This window comes from Mustelus asterias, chromosome 11 (genome assembly GCF_964213995.1).
Source record: "Mustelus asterias chromosome 11, sMusAst1.hap1.1, whole genome shotgun sequence".
NCBI lineage: Eukaryota > Metazoa > Chordata > Chondrichthyes > Carcharhiniformes > Triakidae > Mustelus > Mustelus asterias.
This window is the reverse complement of record NC_135811.1, coordinates 26,684,853-26,701,903: the sequence shown is the minus strand read 5'-3', so window position 1 is coordinate 26,701,903 and position 17,051 is coordinate 26,684,853. Positions and strand designations below refer to the sequence as shown.

Below are 17,051 nucleotides of genomic sequence, written 5' to 3'. Positions count from 1 at the left end.
TTGACTCGACTGCCAATCAGAGAGGATGCCCGTGCTTTGGTGTGCTCATTTAATTCTTGTACCCAGCTGTTACAATGTTTATCAGATTTTATTAACGTAACAGAATACCTTAAAGACAGTAGGTTGTAGATCGCAGCTAAATATAAATCAGTACAAAGATACAATCAAATTCAATTAGTGAATGTGCTAGATGAACTGGAAATAGCAATATTAGTAGGCACAAGAAATTTTAAAGTCATGATTAGCATTAATTATTGAATAAATATATTTAATTTAACTCAATGTTGGTTGCAATGAATTTATCAATGATGATAATGATATTTTGAAGATAAATTTGTCAATGAATTTATTAAATGAAGATAATGATATTTTGCAGGAACTGGTGTACTCACTATAATTTATCATGCAAATTATGTAACGCCACAGTCAACAAATAAAACAAAATTGTTAAATAACTCGTTCACCTATTATGGATAGCAAATGCTTTTTTTTGTACTACTTCTCCTGGTTCTATGATTGATGTAGCGTTGCAGAATATATGAAGGTTCTTGTAAATGACACCTATTACTTGTCTATAATAAACAGGCAATCTTTACAATCAGTAAGTTCCATTTATCTGTAATCTTTTGCCTCTTGAGTGAGAAGAGCATGAGTTCAAACACACTCAAGAATTTGAGCTGACACTTCTGTGTGGTACCGAGAGAGTTGTGCATTGTCAGACAAGTGAATTGAACAGCACATGTATGCACTTTGATCCCGTTTTAAGTGAGCTGCAGTTTTTTTCCAGCGATGATTTGGTAAGATAAAAGCTATCATCTTCTGCCCTTGCCATGAACTCGGTACCCTTTCCACCGACTTCTTCCAGTCTTCTCAGCTGCAATCTCAGATTGTTCTCAGCCTCAGTATTCTATCTGATCCTGAGTTGAACTTCCAAACCTTAACTTCTTCATTACAAGAATTGCGTATTTCTACCCTCCGTCACATTGCCTGTCTTTGTCTCTATCTCAGTTCATCAACTGTTAAAACCTTCATTCCTGTCTTTGTCATTCTAGATCCCTATTCCAAAGTCCTCCAATGTGACCTGCACCGTCCATTAACTACACTTCCCCATCTGAAACTCTACAGGCTTTAATCCTGCCCTAAATCTCCCTCACCGATTGCCTTTATGCTCCCTGATCCATATTAGTGCCAAGCCACCAAAGCCTAAAATTTAAAAATTCTCACCTTCTGATTAAATCTACTCCTCCTCCAGTTCTACATCTTTCTGTCTCAGCTCTCAAGCGCACTGACTCCTGTACATCGCTTATCTTTCACTTCGCCTTTAACAGACACATCTTCAGTCTCTGAAATTTCCTTCCTATACCCTCTGCCTCCATACCTCCCTCTACCCCTTTAAACACTTTGTAAAAGTTTCTACAGTAAAGGCATACTGAAAATATGACGTCTTCTTGTAAAAGCAGTAACATCACAGGTCTGCACTAAGTGTTTCTCGCATTCACCATAACACATTGCAATCAAGTTGCCAAATGGTAATATGCTCCACGTTCAAAACAATGCTGAATGTGAAAGAAATGACTTCTGAGCTCCCTCATCATCCTTTTAGTACTAACCTTATATTTATCCCACCTTATTGATTACTCACTGAAGAGTGGAAATCATTTTGCACTGTTCAAATTTTTGAATAGCCCTAGTATGCTGCCCTTTAACCTTCACTTCCCCCGTGAGCATCGCCCTCATTTATCATGTCTCACTTTTTAAATCCATTCCTGGGATCATCTTACTAAGTTAATACCTTTGCCATTCACGAAAACTGTCAGATTGTTGGTAAGGTCAACCAGTTCACGGATATCCTGCAGAGAAGAACTCTGTCAATCTGCCCTTGCCTGACTTCCATATGCCTTTAGTCTCATGTGATTGACTCCTAGAACTAGGATTGATTTTGACTTCTTTACTTCTTTCTCTCTTATTAAAGTATATGGAGTTGCCTAACTTGGTGAAATTTCCCAAATCAACGTTGTGTTTCAAGGTGCTCAGATACATTCACAATATCTGTCTCTTGAATATCCATGAGCACAGACAGATTTGTAAGTGACATGTCTGCTACATTTGTACCTCTGTATAGATATGAGATCATTGAGTATGTTTACTTCGCAACATTGGTATTTCTAACTACCATAATTACATATAATGCTAATTTCTCGTAAACATATTTCTTTCTAAATCTTTGCTCTTCAGGATAATAACAGTATTAGCAATTCAATTTGTAAGTATTACTGAAGTTGTTTCATTAGGATTCTAATCATCTGTTTTAAAAATATTTAAGGTTTAGCCTTCCATTGTATTCTTCTCAAGACTGCATCCAAGGGGCCTCGCACGTATATCTTCAGGAGGATCTGATGCAGAATTCCATGGTATCTGTGATGCTGGAAATGCTGCTAGTTCTGTGTCATCCTCCTCATATTTCTACATGTGATGATACAAATTGAAAATTGGCCACATTAGGTTAGAACCTCAATGAGACATTACACAATCGGACAGAATCAGAGCAATGATCCACAAACAATGCCTCAAGTGGTGGAGGAGAATATACAGTGATGAGCAAGGGATCACCATAGCATGAAGCAAGGTGGATAGGCCAAGAGGGTCTTTACCTGGCTGTTGCTGTTTCTAACCATTTCTAACTACAGTCCATGGACACTGCAGACTGGGCCAGTGTTGTCCAAGTATTCAAAGCGCTTGAACACAAATGAGATGGCTGTACTGATAACACAAAGTTGGCTAATTTGGTATGCGGAAGACACATTGAAAACATGGGGTTGCTCAATGAGGAACCTTGAGAGGTTATGGGCTGCAGGCTGCCTGGTGGTTGCCATAATGTTTGCTGGATAAGGGGGGAGGGTGGCAGTGGGGTTCAAATGGAGATGAGGAAAAGGGAATAAAGGAAGAGGCAAAAGGGTATGAGTGAATTAAGAAACAGGTGGAATGGGCAGGTGGGGTAAAGTATTTTGTCTTGGAGGGGCCTGACCTTGAGTGCCAATAAGATCAGGCCTTTTGGCTAAGATCAAGTGTAATTTTGTTGTCCTGCATTTGGTTGAAGTCATGAGGTTACACTGTGGCTTCTTCTGAAGCAATTTTTTAAAGCGGCATCTAGGCCTTTTGGGTAAGATAAGATCCTCTTAGTACTGTAGAGGATCAGAAGGACCTTGGGGTCCGGGTCCATAGGACTCTAAAATCGGCCCCGCAGGTGGAGGAGGTGGTTAAGAAGGCGTATGGTGTGCTGGCCTTTATCAATCGAGGGATTGAGTTTAGGAGTCTGGGGATAATGATGCAGCTGTATAAGACCCTCGTCAGACCCCACTTGGAGTACTGTGCTCAGTTCTGGTCGCCTCATTATAGGAAGGATGTGGAAAAGATTGAAAGGGTGCAGAGGAGATTTACAAGGATGTTGCCTGGATTGAGTGGCATGCCTTATGAGGATAGGCTGAGGGAGCTCGGTCTTTTCTCCTTGGAGAGATGTAGGATGAGAGGAGACCTATTGGAGGTATATAAGATGTTGAGAGGCATAGATCGGGTGGACTCTCAGAGGCTTTTTCCCAGGGTGGAAATGGCTGCTACGAGAGGACACAGGTTTAAGGTGCTGGGGGGTAGGTACAGGGGAAATGTTAGGGGGAAGTTTTTCACACAGAGGGCGAGTGGAATCGGCTGCCGTCAGTGGTGGTGGAGGCAAACTCAATAGGGTCTTTTAAGAGACTCCTGGATGAGTACATGGGACTTAATAAGATGGAGGATTATAGGTAGGCCTACAAGGTAGGGATGTGTTCGGCACAACTTGTGGGGCCGAAGGGCCTGTTTTGCGCTGTAATTTTTCTATGTTTCTAAGATGCAAATGAGATCAAGCTTGGAGGAGGTGCAATGCCTGCTCCAATCAGCTTGGATCATGTAGATCAAGCCCAAGACAGGAAGTGGTGAGCCTGTCTTGTCAGCTTGGATCTGGAATGTCTCACTTGCTGAGACTTTGAATTGGACTTTGATTGGATTGAATTGGATATAAGCAAAAAAAAAGATCAGGTCTTTTGGCTAAGCTCAAGATCAGGTCAAGTCCAAGATGGGATGCAATGTCTTATTTTGTCAGCTTGGATATTGTTCAGATCTTTTGTGGGGACTATGAATTGAATTCATTTGGATTTTGTATTTGTTTTTGGAGCAGGCATGGAATGGATTCGGGTCCACCTGATCCACTCTGAACATTTGCTTTGTAGCTTTAAGGATGAAGTAAAAAATAAAAAAATAAAAATAAGAACAAGGCCAGGCAGCTAAAGCACGTCTAAGTTGCACTAATTGCAAAATGGGAAATCTTCCCGTTTTGGATAACTACAGAGCATTGATGAATCTTGTAGACAATTGGTGCAGCAACTTTTGTTCCATTGCACAATGAAGTTTCTGGTACTTCAGTTTCCTACATTATAATAGTGACTATACTTTACCACCTAATTGGTGGTAAGACACAATATTCAGAGGCAGTAAAAGATAAGTCAATGCAAATTGTCCTTACTATAAGAGTAAAACTTGCCATTGCTGCTCAAGAAGGAAGACTATTCCCATGCACATTTACGAAATTCCTTGAATTCAAAATGTTTTGCAGCTTTTCTGTACCATGTTAGACACAATTTACCTCCACAGTTTACCTCCATTCCTACCTCCAATGAGTCCTTCAAATCTTCTCCCATATTGAAATCTAGTTTTGGCAAAGGTTTGTCGAATCCCTCTTTGTCTACCAGCCAGTAGGTTGCTTGACTTCCCTTCCCCTTATGAAAAATACAAGTGGGTTGTATTTTTAATGGTACGTATTAGAATATTCATTTCTCTTATTCATGAAGTAAAATACATTTTCTTATAATAATGGGTAGATGTATGAAATTGTAAAGGTGAATTATTTTCCTTAAAAAAGTCTTCTTCTCGAATGCATAAGATCCACATTTTTCAATTGAAGGGAAACAGATTTTTTTTTTCCTGTTTTATTTATTAGTCACAAGTAGGCTTACATTAACACTGAAATGAAGTTGCTGTGAAAATCCCCTAATCGCCACACTCCGGCACCTGTTCATGTACACTGAGGGAGAATTTAGCATGGCTGATTCATCTAATCTGCACATCTTTGGACTGTGGGAGGAAACTGGAACACCCGGAGGAAACCCATGCAGACACGGGGGAGAACGTGCAAACTCCGCACAGACAGTGACCCGAGCCAGGAGTTGAACCCAGGTCCCTGGCACCGTGAGGCAGCAGTGCTAACCACTGTGCCATCGTGTCTAAATAATACTCAGATTCCAGACATTGCCAAGAGGAAAAGGAACTTGAGATCTGATTCATTAAGTCTCCATTCCCACAACGCAGTCCTGGTAGTTCCTGGCAATTCTAGATTGGGTAAAACAGAGCTTGTGTCTACAATGGACAATGAGTATTAAGATGTGGTGGGAGGAAGCCTACCTTATTTCCCAATACACTGAGCCATTAGGTTCCCAAAAAGTAAGGCAGGTAGTAGGACAGGAATCATTTTCGCCTGGAAGACCAGTGAAGATCAATGAAGTTTGAAGGTAAACGCAAGCTGCAGGTAAGGTTATTTTCATATCTCATCAAGGAATTTGGTCAAGTCCAACAGCCAGGAGCGCAGACAAGTCTCTTTTCCTGCCTCCCATTCTCAGTGCAAGACCCGAACATGCTAATAGCTTGGGCTAGGAAATTTGACACAATATGCTTCAGATATCTGGCACCAGGGTGGGAGTGGCGGAGAAAAAAATGTTTCCATGTATTTGGAGGTCATTTTGAAACGATCATATGATTATTTAAGGTGTTGTACTGAAGTTGAATGCAATTATGCAGGTTTCATGCTTGGGAAGCAATGTAAAATCTAAACTGATCGACAAACTCTAAATTGACAAAAGGCAATTATGCAATTTAAATTATACCATCAACAACATGGAAACTAAAATGTAGATATTATTTATCAGGAATTAAGAGGAAATCTGAGAGCAAGAATTGATTTAGGCTTGGCTGACTATTTCAGTCTTGGTGAAATTGTTACATTAACCTCAAAGTTATTTCAATCAGTTCAGCACTGGATGAGAGTTGCAGGTCAGTTGCAGAGCTTGCTCTGTGACAGGTTTCATATTACGTTGATACATGCTGTATGACCACAGTTTGAAGTCAGCACTCTTGGAAAACAGCGGCAGACTGTTCTGAGTTGTCATTGCACAGTGTTGGAACTTCCTGCTGGCTGCAATGTAACTAGAAATTATACAATACCATCTTTTAAAAAACTGTTTGCACAATCCAAAAAGATTTTGAGGACCATTGTGGGTTTTTAAATATTAACAGAGGATCAACAGGCCAGATGCGATTTTACTGACATTAAAATGTTACTAACATTGACAGTGGAGCTCGATAAAAGCACTTAATAAAACTGAAGTGTGGAGCCAAATGGAAATGGTAACATTATTCACCTACTGCTTTGTTAAATACAAACTGTCAAATGTATTACTTACTTCAAGAAATCATTTTTATTCTGTTTCTCATATTTAAGTTTTATTTTATTAGTGTCACAAGTAGGCTTACGTTAACACTGCAATGAAATTCCTGTGACAATCCCTTAGCCGCCGCACTCCGGCGCCTGTCCGGGTACTCTGGGGGAGAATTTAACATGGCCAATGCATCTATTCACATGACCTGCCAAATTTTCTGTCCTGTGGGAGGAAACTGGAGCACTCGAAGGAAACCCATGCAGACACAGGGAGAGTGTGCAGTCTCCACACAGACAGTGACCCAAGGCTGGGAATCGAACCCAGGTCCTTGGCGCCATGGGGCAGCCATGCTAACCACAGTGCCTCAGACTCAAAAGTAACATCTTGTAAATTTAATTTCTTGTCTACAATTTGATTTCCTACCTTCACTTTAATTGTGCCTCTTTCCTCTACATTGTATCCTCCCAGTGTCCTCAGTGCTTCAGCAGTGCTCTGTGATACGTGTATTTTCAAGGCTGAAAGTCAAAAGAAGCTCAGCTAACATAAGAAATAGGTGTAGGAGTAGGTCCTCAAGCTGGCTCTACCACTCAGTACGATCATGACTGACTTTAAACCTCAGCTCTGCTTTTCTGTCTGATCCGATATCCTTCGTTCTTTGAAAGTCCAAAAAAACATGTGAATTTCAGTGCTCAGACGGTACTCAATGGGTGGGACTTTCCAGCCCCGATGGCGGGCAAGGCTGGAAAATTTGGAGAGCTGTTAAATTTCAAAGGGTCTCCAAATTTTTCATCCCCTTCTATCCTGTCCACAACAATGGTGAGTCTGGAATATCCCGGTAAATGATTGATATCCATACCCTCTGGATTAGAAAATTCTAAAAGATTCACAATCTCTGAGCGAAGAAATCGTTTCCTCATCTCTGCTTTAAATGGCTGACCCCTCGTCTTGAGATAGCGGGTGGAATTTTCCTGACCCGCCCACCATAGAAATTGTAGAGGGCAGGACAGAAAATTTGGCAGGCCATGTGAAGATTGGTTGACCTCTGGTGGGAATTTCTAGTCTTGGGGGTGCGTGTGGCTGGAAAATCCCGCCCTATGCCTCCTGCTTCTAGAACTCTTCAGTCCGGGGAAGCAGCCGCAGTATGTATCTAACAGGATGCATCTCTTAAGTTTATGACCGGAATTCTCTGACTTCACCCGCGGCTGGGATTATCCAGTCTCGCTGCTGTGAACAGAGATTTGGCTGAGCACCAAATTCTCCATTCTTGCTGGCAGCAATAGCGGGGCATGCGAGACTGGAGAATTCCGGCCTACAAGCTATATTTTACAGTTCTTAGTGGGCCAATGAAATAATGGACAATTGCACTGGCCCAATCCATCTGTCATTGTGTCATCAAGCCAGTTAATAGGTGGGAAAGTGTAACACGTGGCATGGTGTTATATGGATCTGTAGGTTTGATTACTGTTCTGTTCTGATCTAGCTGACTTCACATCAATCACTCATTCATGTTGCCAATCAATTTTTTTTATTACACTTCTGTGAAGTACCACGAGACCTTTTGTTACAATTGAACAGCTATAAAAATACACGTTGCTGTTGATGATACAAGAACCCGAAGATATACATCTCAAAAGATTTTTCTCATGAGCTCAGTCTGGGACATCAGGATAAAGTGGATCTTCCTGATTTTTCCTCACTTGTACTTTCTGAACACAATTATTGATCGATGGGAGAATTCTTTTTTGCGGGAAGGTATTTCCTCCAACATCAGACCGAAAATTTACACTTTCAAAAAATTTTAAACGAAACTGAGTTCTCCCGATTGTTAGAAGTTGATTTCTTTTTCATATGTGAGTCTAAAACATAACTCAGGTTTTACAGCATCGCATCTTTTTATTGAGCAGTTCCTTTCCCAGTAATCACAACAGCAAAGAGGAAGGTGCAGAGTCTAATGCTGCTGTACAGCATGGAGTATTCAACACTCGTACACAGGGTTAGAGCAGCCTGCTCACCCACTCAGGGAAGTTGAGCCCGACAATGTTATTTTATTTAGTTTAACAAAACTAAGAAGGGAAAGGCTGAACACTTACGTAGACCATTGCTCTCCATCCTTGATGCTACATTGACAGTATCTCCAAACAGGCAGTATCTGGGCATCGTTGTTCCAACTACACCAGCAACTACTGGGCCTGTGGAAATAACGTTAACAGTGATTTAAGCGTGGCACATTCCCTTCGCCACTTTGTGATCAATACCCTTCAAACCCACTGTGGTGAACAATAGTTGGTTACCACTATGAGTACTGAACCATAGATGGTCAGCACTATGGGTGTTTGTAGATATGTTACTGTTGTCACTGTTGGGGTTAGGGTTGGGCTGTTCTACCTGTTGATATTGTTCTGTGGTACACTCTAGTTGGCTCCGCCTACCTGTAGGAGTATAAAGGTCACTGCACTGCCTGGTGACCCTTTAGTCTGGGATTGTATTGTATATAGTGTGCTCCATTCTTGTTAGTAATAAAAGCCTTTATTTCCCGGGTACAATCTAGCCTCCCGAGTGATTTAATCGCGCATCACCCACCCACCAATATTCTGAAGTGGCTTCCTGGTTCTCATCATTTGCAGCAATTAGGAATCTCGGCTGGTGTCACTGCTGGCTATCTGATTAGTCGGCAGCTCTCAGAGGCGGAACCTTCTCCCAGATGGGGGTGAAAGTCTTACCCTGAGCTACTTAATTGCTGGAACTGCAAAATTAGCTCAGGGCCTCCCAGCCACGCAGAGGCAGGCTCACTCCTGACCTTTCAGTCAGGGTATGGGGCCAAGGTCTCCACCTCAAATTCCAGCCATTATCACGGCTTCGACTTTTTGACTGAAATCGTGCAAAATCTCAAGGAGAATGGAAAGGCTACAGGGACAGAATAATATATTCTATATACGTATGGAATAAAACAATTTGTGATAAAAACATGTGAATCAAATTGATGTTGCATTACCTGTGTTTAGACCAATGCGAAGTTTCAGTTGCACGTCATCTACATGTCTTATCCTAAAGGTCACAATGGCGCTGAGAAAATGCAAAGACATTGTGGCAATTTCCCCAGCATGCTGAATTCCATTGCGAATGGGGAGTCCACTCGCTACCATGTAAGCATCGCCAATCGTTTCAACCTTCAAGGTAGAAATAAAATATAATTTTTCAGAATTAGAAAGGAATGTATAGACATCTGGACTAATGGAAAAGAATTGACATTCAGAAGATTTCCTTCCCCCTTGTAAATTGCATTTAACTTTTAAAAAGAAAGGGACAGCAGGCTTGATTGGTAATGTGATGATGCTATCGCAACACAGTACTGCACACTATTTAAATTTGTGAACATTTGCAGTCCCTCCAGACATTTTAGCTGATTCAACAACCATCAATTGTTAATACAAGCAAAATGTAACTGATGCAATGAGTTGCACAAGCGCCAGAAAGAAGTAACTGTGTCAGTATGTAACATCGTCATCCCCCACATTGGGAAGATTATCCCAGAAATCGGCAAAGGCTGATGGTGGGCAGGCAAAGCATGACGGCAATGATGGCTTTTCCAGAAGCATAGTGCTGAGTGCCAAGAACTATCATCCAAGGGTTCCACGCCATATTGCAATAACCTGCTTACGGATGCTCAGCTTGTGTTCTGCCGGTGTCACTCATCTCCTGACCTCATTACAGCCTTGGCTCAAGCATGGACAAAAGAGCTGGACTCCAGAAGCCAGCTGAATGTGACTGCCCTTGACATCAAGGCCGCATTTGACCAAGTGTGGCATCAAGGAGCTCTTAAAAAATGGAGTCAATGAGAATCAGGGGGAAGACTCTCCGCTGGTTGGAGTCATACCTGGCACAGAGGAAGATAGTTGTGGTTGTTGGAGGTCAGCCATCTCAGTCCCAGGACATCACTGCAGGAGTAGTGTCCTCGACCCAAACATCTTCAGCTGTTTCACCAATGACCTTCCTTCCATCATAAGATCAGAAGTGGAGATGTTCACTGATGATTGCAAAATGTTCAGCACCATTCACAACTCCTCAGGTACTGAAGCAGTTCATGTCCAAATACAGTAAGACTGATTAGTGGGAAGTGACATTCACGCCACACAGGTGCCAGGCAATGGCCATCTCAAACATGAGAGAATCTAACCATCACCTCTTGGCATGAAATGGCATTACCATCGCTGAATCCCCCATTATCAACGTGCTGGGGATACCATTAACCAGAAACTGAACTGGACTAGTCATATAAATACTGTGGCAGCAAGAGCAGGTCAGAGGTTGGGAATCCTGCAGCAATTAACTCACCTCCTGACTCCCCAAAGCTTGTCCACCACCTACAAGGCACAAGTCAGGAGAGAGATGGAATAATCTCCACGTTCCTGGATGAGTACAGCTCCAAAAACACTCAAGAAGCTCAACACCATCTGGGACAAAGCAGCCCACTTGATTGGCACCTCATCCAGAAACCTTCATGCCTTCCATTATTGATGCAGCTGTGTGTAACACCCACAAATTTCACTGCGGGAACTCACCAGGACTCTTTAAACAGCACCTTCCAAACCTACAAATGTTACCTTCTAGATAGGCAAGGGCAGCAGCTGAATGGGAAGACCACCACCTGGAGATTCACCTCCAAGTCACACACCATCCTGACTTAGAAATATAGCGACATTTCTTCACTGTCGATAGGTTAACATTTTGGAAGTCCCTCCCTCCCTGTACCTGTACCATATGGGCTCCATCGGTTCAGGAAGGCAGGTCACCACCACTCTCTCTCTCGAGGGCAATTAGGGATGGGCAATAAATGCTGAGTTAGCCAGCGACACCCACATCCCATGAATAAATAAAAAATGCAAGTAATTAAACCAGGTTGAGGGAGATGTCATGTTTCTGTGATTGGATGAAATCTTTCCATACAGTTACGATGATATAACTATTAATTGTACAGGTTAAAAACATGGACATTGCATTTTATGATTGAAGAGATTGGTTTGGATTTGGTTTATTATTGTCACATGTATTAGTATACAGTGAAAAGTATTGTTTCTTGTGCGCTACACAGACAAAGCATACCCTTCATAGAGAAGGAAAGGAGAGGGTGCAGAATATAGTGTTACAATCATAGCTAGGGTGTAGAGAACGATCAGCTTAATATAAGGTAGATTCATTCAAAAGTCTGATGGCAGCAGGGAAGAAGCCGTTCTTGAGTCGGTTGGTAAGTGACCTCAGACCTTTGTATCTTTTTCCCAACGGAAGAAGGTGGAAGAGAGTATGTCCGGGATGCGTGGGGTCCTTAATTATGCTGGCTGCTTTACCGAGGCAGCGGGAAGTGCAGATGGAGTGAATGGATGGGAGGCTGGTTTGTGTGATAGACTGGGCTTCGTTCACGACCTTTTGTAGTTTCTTGTGGTCTTGGACAGAGCAGGAGCCACACCAAGCTGCAATACAACCAGATAGGATGCTTTCTATGGTGCATCTATAACAGTTGGTGAGAGTCGTAGTGAACATGCCATATTTCCTTAGCTTCCTGAGAAATTAGAGGTGTTGGTGGGCTTTTCTAACTGGAGCGTCAGCAAGGAGGGACCAGGACAGGTTGTTGGTAATCTGGACACCTAGAAACTTGAAGCTGTCGACCATTTCTTCTTCATCCCCATTGATGTAGGCAGGGGCATGTTCTCCACTACGCTTCCTGAAGTCGATGACAATCTCCTTCATTTTACTGACATTGAGGGAGAGATTATTGTTGTCGCACCAGTTCACCAGATTCTCTTATTCCTTTCTGTACTCTGCCTCATCATTGTGTGAGATCCGACCCACTACGGTGAGTCGATTGAAGGGGGCTTGGGGTTATGCGGAACCAGAAATTAGAGCATTTCCATCTGTTACCTTAAAAGCGTGGTGAAATTGTGGGCACAGTCCATTTAAAACACTGGAAATGCACCATGTTACTAACTACCAGGGTCTTGCAGTACATCGGACTGTCTTACTGATATTTCAGGTGAAATTTATTTTGAAAGGGGCAAAGCAGAATGAAATCTGACTGGGAACTATCCATGTGTCCTGACTACAGGGTGCTTCAGTGGAGTGACATTATGGCTGGATTTTCCGGCCCTGCCTCCGTGGGGAAATTGGACTTCTGGCTGGTCCACCAAATCCCCCAAAGCAGGCCTCACCACAGTGGGGCCAGAAAATCCCAGCCTCTGTTAAGGGTGGTTAGCACTGCTGCCTCACAGTGCCAGGGACCCGGGTTCGATTCCCAGCTTGGGTCACTGTGCGGAGTTTGCACTTTCTCCCCATGTCTGCATGGGTTTCCTCTGGGTGCTCTGGTTTCCTCACACAGTCCAAAGATGTGTAGGTTAGGTGGATTGGCCATGCTAAATTGCCCCTTAGTGTCAGGGGGACCAGTAGGGTAAATACGTGGGGTTAAGGGGATAAGGGATTGTTGTCAGTGCAGGCTTGACGGGCCGAACGGCCTTCTTGTGCACAGTCGGGATTTTATGATTCCATGGTTAATATCAAATGTCTCCATTAAAAATATTCGGAGGAAAATTATGCTTTGATTATTTAGTCTTGCCTTCACATGTGAAAATGGGAAAATCATGTAATTATTGTTGTTCAGTGTATGACTACTCAGAGAATAGGATGAAAATAGTTGGATTTTACTCACCATTTAATATATCAAGCATTATCCAGTAAGCATTCTCCTACCTTGTATACATCATAAAACTTTATAATGTCATCAAATAGACTGTACAGATCATTGAGCATGTCCACCACTTGCAGCGGGGTGCTGGCGGAGCACAGGTTTGTGAAGCCAACTATATCTGAGAAGAAGATAGTAACACATTCGAAGAATTCCGGCTCCACTGGATTTCCTTGCATGAGCTGTTCGGCAATGAACCTGTTGATGGTGAGAATGGTAACTGTTAGTCAGCAAGCAACTGCTTCACAATTTAAAGAAGGTTCCCGAATCTCTGAAAACTTGATGGAAGTTCATTGACTTGGAATGTTGAATGGGCCCTAAACTCCTGAATTCCTGTATTTCCCTCCCTGAACCTTTCTGCCATTCCCCCTTTCTCTCCTCCTTTATGACGCTCCTTAGAACCTACCTCTTTGACTAAGCTTTGCTCTAACATCTGCTTATGCGGCTCAGTGTTAAATTTTGTTTGGTGATGCTCCTGTGAAATGTGTTGGAATATTTTACTATATTAAAGGTGCTAACAAAATGTAAGTTTTTGTTCTTGCAGTTTTGTCTCAGGTTCTGGACACTCTGTTTCTCTTGTTGTGCCATTGTTAGCAACTATCATGACATGCAAAAAAAAATTAAAATCTAAATGGGGAAAGGCAGGTCTAACTAATTCTAAGCATCTACAGATATAGCCTGTTGCAGCAAAACCTTAGCCCATCATGTCAGGGTTCAATCTGAATTCATCAAATATGTCAGTAAAAGTGAATGTACTTGTGTGTTCCAGAAAGATCCAGAACTTTGTGATTGTGCAGAATCTTCTTGTACATATTCAGCTCCATTCTGTCTATAATTGGAATAGTGTTTTCATAGAATCATAGAATCCCTACAGTGCAGAAGGAGGCCATTCGGCCCATCGAGCCTGCACCAACAACAATCCCATCTAGACCCTATCCCCGTCGTCCCATGTATTTACTCTGCTAATCCCTCTGACACTAAGGGGCAATTTAGCATGGTCAATCAGCCTAACTCGCATATCTTTGGAGAGTGGAAGGAAACAGGAGCACCCCGAAGGAAACCCACGCAGACATGGGGAGAACGTGCTAACTTCAGTACTACTTTTAAAATACTACAGATAAGAGTAGCATTTTATGAGGAGAATATTTCCAAACAGAGCTTCTCAAATATCAAAGCTCCAGGAGACAGTACCTTGGCAACAAATTGGACAGGAGCTGATCTGTCTTCCCCTTCTCCACCATGAGTTGGTTTGTCCTTTCTGCAACCACTTCTTCCAGGTGAGTGGCATATTTTTCCAGTTTACCTACCATGTTGTCTAGAATGCTCACTTCACTATAAAAATAAAGATAAATATTTAACTAGAACAACAGCACTCCTAAAATGCACTCAACTTCATAGTTCATTCCTGCCTCTTACAGAAACTGGAATCTAACCAGTACCGATCACAGCCGTTCAGACACACATGAGCAAATGTTGAATATTAATTGATGAGAAGCTTTCATTAAACTGCCGACCAGCAAAGCAACTGAAGGATGCAATTGAGGCCTTACAGTCTTTTAGCCTCTGCTCAATTGAACACACAAAATGCAGTAAGACAAATCCAATAAAATACTCGAGCTGCTGGAAAACAGAAGTACTGTAAAAGCACAAAATTCTGGAAACACTCAGAAAGTCAGGCCGCCTCCCTGGAGAGAGGATGGTTCTGATGAAAGAGCTTGCAGTATCTGCCAGTATGTTTGGGGCCTTCCACAGCGGGTATCATAGGGACCAGAGGGGATATTTGACCTGCATAATAATATTATAAATACGTTTATGAGTTGTCTTTGCTTTACGGTTAAGTTTGTTTTATGATTTTGGTTCAAACCAGCCTCAATAAATTCTTGGTTTATTTAGGAGACGCATCTACGGGGAGAGAGGGGGCCAATGGTGTACTGTATTGACAATTGCATTATGCATTTTGTCTACTTGAGACTATCATACACACATGTACCAGCAGAGGGAGTCTGTTAGGAAGAGAAACTAGAGGATCCACATTTAACAGCTTGTGCGGTTCTAATTCTAAATGTCTGTGGTGGAAGGTATTACTGCTTCTGCCCCAAGAACATCCCAACTGCCTTTCATTCAAACTCAAAGTGCCACATGTTTATTGGCTATATCATTAACTTCCAGTTATTGTTTAAACAGTATGTTGCTTTCACAGTTCTCTCATAACATAACAGCACCATCAATAATATATCCTTCTTTAGACATGTAACATACATGTAGACATTGTCATACGATGTTACTTCCTAAGAAGAGTGAAAAGCCCATCAGCGCTCGACTGTTCAAACTCACCCTTCTGGACTTGCCCTTCTCAGTGTTTGTTTGATTGACTGAAAACTTGGTCGTCTGTCTGGACATTCATCCCAGCAGGCTTTCAGCAGGGTGGTGATCTGTTCATTGCATTTTTCAGCTAACAGTGTAGGTCTTAGCAGTGTCATGGGGTTTATGATTTGATTAATAACTTCTGAATAAAATAAAATGCATTCTGAAAAAATATTGTAGTTACGGCTGCTTTTTAAAACGCAAAACATACACAGTTGACAAATTTCTCAAGTTATTCTTGAGCACGAATCAATGCCAAACCAAATCAGTGGAATCAACATTTCTAATCTTCTCTAGCAGGAAGGAACATTGGACCAGAAACAGGCCGTTCAGCCTCTCGAGCTTGTAACACTATTTAATGATCTATATCTTAGCTCCAGTTATCCGCCTTGGTTCCAATCTCTTATTAGCATTTCCTAACAAACATGTATCAATCTCAAGTTTCGAAATTTCCAATTGAACCAACCTCAATATTATTGGTGGGATGGGGTGGGGGTGGAGGGGGGTGGGGTAAGAGCTCTACACTTCCTCTACTCTTTGGGTGAAGATGTTTCCCCTTTCATAGTTTTTAATACATTAGAAAAGCCCAATCCATCCGATGCATGAATTCTGCTGCCATATTCTCTAATATCTCTCTCACATTCTTAGACAATGTTGTAAGATCCTACTTACCTTCTCATCAAGTGCTGGGGGGGCGGTGGTTGGGGGGCTAAAAATTATAATTCCCAATATGCCTCAAGAGTTCTGAGCATGTGCAGACTGAGGGTCGAGTGGCACAGTGCAATCCGGAATTTAGTAGTTTGTCAGGCTGAGGACAGGCCCAGTGCAACCGCGCAAAAACAAAACGGTGCAACAACCCTGTCTTGTGGCCCAGGACCTGAGCGTTATAAATCAATAAACAGCCCCCAGCCAGGGGACAGGGAGAGAGGATGGTGGGGAAGTCCTAAAGGGAGTCCTAGGCAGAGGATAGGGGGGTGGTCCCAGTTAAAAAGAAAGGAGAGATGAGGAAGAGGCTCCAAGCAGAAACAAAGCCGCAATTGGCAGACTTTAAAGGGAAAGGGCTCAGGTGAAGCCCTCAAAGGAGGTAGCAGCAGAGTTCCCACATGCTGCATCCGCGACACATCACCTGCCCTGCCAACCTTAATGTGCTTTAATTAATTACTTAATTGTAACATTTAAGAAAACGGAATTAAATTGGACAGACCACCCCGCATCAACCTAGCTACCTGAAGTGACAATGGCAAACTCAGCCATTACCAACATCTGGGAGCTTATGCTAAAATTGGGAGAGCAACAGTCTGACAGAGTCATACTCCCGGAATCATACCTTCCAGGTAATGTCCCAGGCACCATTATCACCATCACTGGGTATGCCCTGTGTCACCGGCAGTTCAGACCCAGCAGAGGCGACGGCAGCACAGTGGTATACAGTCCAGAGG

General features: G+C 42.4%; 1 protein-coding gene across 1 annotated transcript in view; it reads right to left on the bottom strand.

Moving 5' to 3' along the window:
• Positions 1 to 2,325: 2,325 nt before the first annotated feature.
• gucy2g (guanylate cyclase 2g) overlaps positions 2,326 to 17,051 on the bottom strand; it is a 75,096-nt gene continuing 60,370 nt past the window's right edge. The window contains exons 15-22 of the mRNA XM_078224333.1: positions 15,583 to 15,754; positions 14,440 to 14,580; positions 13,254 to 13,446; positions 9,511 to 9,685; positions 8,609 to 8,707; positions 6,942 to 7,033; positions 4,698 to 4,805; positions 2,326 to 2,463 (exon numbers count right to left, since the gene is read on the bottom strand). Coding sequence (XP_078080459.1) covers positions 2,326 to 2,463; positions 4,698 to 4,805; positions 6,942 to 7,033; positions 8,609 to 8,707; positions 9,511 to 9,685; positions 13,254 to 13,446; positions 14,440 to 14,580; positions 15,583 to 15,754 — 1,118 coding nt within the window. The remainder of the gene's footprint in view (positions 2,464 to 4,697; positions 4,806 to 6,941; positions 7,034 to 8,608; positions 8,708 to 9,510; positions 9,686 to 13,253; positions 13,447 to 14,439; positions 14,581 to 15,582; positions 15,755 to 17,051) is intronic.